Genomic DNA, 1,533 nt, shown 5'->3' with positions numbered 1-1,533 from the left:
GATCGTGATATTTGTTCGGTTGTGATAGTTTGATATGGAGTCCGACGGGTCATATAGTAAAATGCGTTTTTTCCGTGGGGGTTTGTTTCTGGGGGGGGGGGGGGGGTTCTTACCTACAATCAGGTGTTAATTTTGCGAAATTCAGAGCATGTCACCGCATCTATTCACAGTTTTGCTCTGAAAGTTCCTCAAAATTTATCTGTACTAACTTATCTTTTCTCGAAAAACTAGAAACGTAATTTGAACATTTTTTTTGAAGACAGGTTAAAATAACAGTAGCTGGTGAACTGAATGAAGTCTCATTGTTCTTAAATTGATTCTTCATTCACAATTTGAGTACAGAATCGCGAATGTCAATGCTCCAGTAATCGTTTAATCTGTATTTCGAATCGGGCGCATCCGGCTCCCCTGCGATCATCAAATTTTTCCCAAAATTTCCACCTTCTTTCGCTTTTTCGGGAACTTCTGTGCCGTCGGATTCCTTCACAATTGCGTCTTTTCCCATTTTCGGCTGAACGGTACCATCAACCGTTTTCGGCTTCCCGCCAGCAGTTTCCTCACCGGAGTCCTTTCTGGGTTTTCGAGTCGCTCGCATCAGCATGAACAACATGAGCCAAATCATCATGACGAGAATGGAGGCAAAGAGCCAGAGTTGGATCCGCCATGTTGTTTCAGAGAGCGAAACCATCAACGAAGCCAGCTGGTCATATGAGTAATACATTGTCTGCTGGCTATCTTCGTCAGCTGCGACTGCAGTTGTTTCCATGTAGTGCAATGGGTAACCATGCTGATGTTGCTCGTGATACTGTTCGTTCCAGCCATGAGAATGGTGGTAATATCTTTGATTGTAATTCATGATGCCCAACTATCAATTTTGCTTTCAATTATTTAATAACTAGCGCTTTAGGTGCGCTATGAAAACAGTTTGCAATATCAACAAATGTTAAAGCTAATTTATGTTTAGATGGTTTGATGTTTTGTATATTGTGTATTCTATTTAATGCTGCGGAAAATAGTCAAATCGTTAAATTAAGGGCACAAGAAAATTTGCATTGGTAAATGACTTTCGAATTTGTCACCAACAGTACCATTGACCAGAAGTTTTGCATACTTTGGTGTTTCAAACTGTCACAAAGAAAATCCAATAGTTGATCATACACAAGTTGAGTCTAGTCGAGTTTACAAATTTATGAAACTTAAATTGCGTATCAGGAAAGTTCGATTGTCGATCTCGTTATTAATGTTAAATAATAGCTCGCATTTAACAAAATACGTTAAATATTTTGGGAAACGAAAAAATGGATAGATACTTTTTTGACCTATAATTTGACAAAAAACCGTGGATCCAAATTTTATCTGGTTGAATAATTACATCATTATTTTCTGAATCAGGGGAAAACTCTTCTTCGACAAAATTGGGCCGCGCAATTTATTGCAAGAAGATTTAGTCCGCAATTCGTTGTAGCTGAGCAAAAGTGTTTTCATGGATAGCACAACAGTTTTGGAAGTTGAGTTCCGTAAAAAAAATACAAT

General features: G+C 38.4%; 1 protein-coding gene across 1 annotated transcript; it reads right to left on the bottom strand.

Moving 5' to 3' along the window:
• Positions 1-234: 234 nt before the first annotated feature.
• LOC142340995 (uncharacterized) lies at positions 235-991 on the bottom strand. The gene has a single exon (XM_075391803.1). The coding sequence runs from the start codon at positions 854-856 to the stop codon at positions 326-328; it is 531 nt and encodes a 176-aa protein (XP_075247918.1). The 5' UTR covers positions 857-991; the 3' UTR covers positions 235-325.
• Positions 992-1,533: the final 542 nt, after the last annotated feature.

This window comes from Convolutriloba macropyga, chromosome 6, assembly GCF_964194025.1.
Source record: "Convolutriloba macropyga chromosome 6, txConMacr16.3, whole genome shotgun sequence".
Lineage (NCBI taxonomy): Eukaryota > Metazoa > Xenacoelomorpha > Acoela > Convolutidae > Convolutriloba > Convolutriloba macropyga.
The sequence above is the reverse complement of the archived record's forward strand: the minus strand, read 5'-3'. Positions and strand labels throughout refer to the sequence as shown.

Coding starts and splice junctions, on each gene's coding strand:
- LOC142340995 (XM_075391803.1), bottom strand. CDS start 856: ATGAATTACAATCAAAGATATTACCACCATTCTCATGGCTGGAACGAA.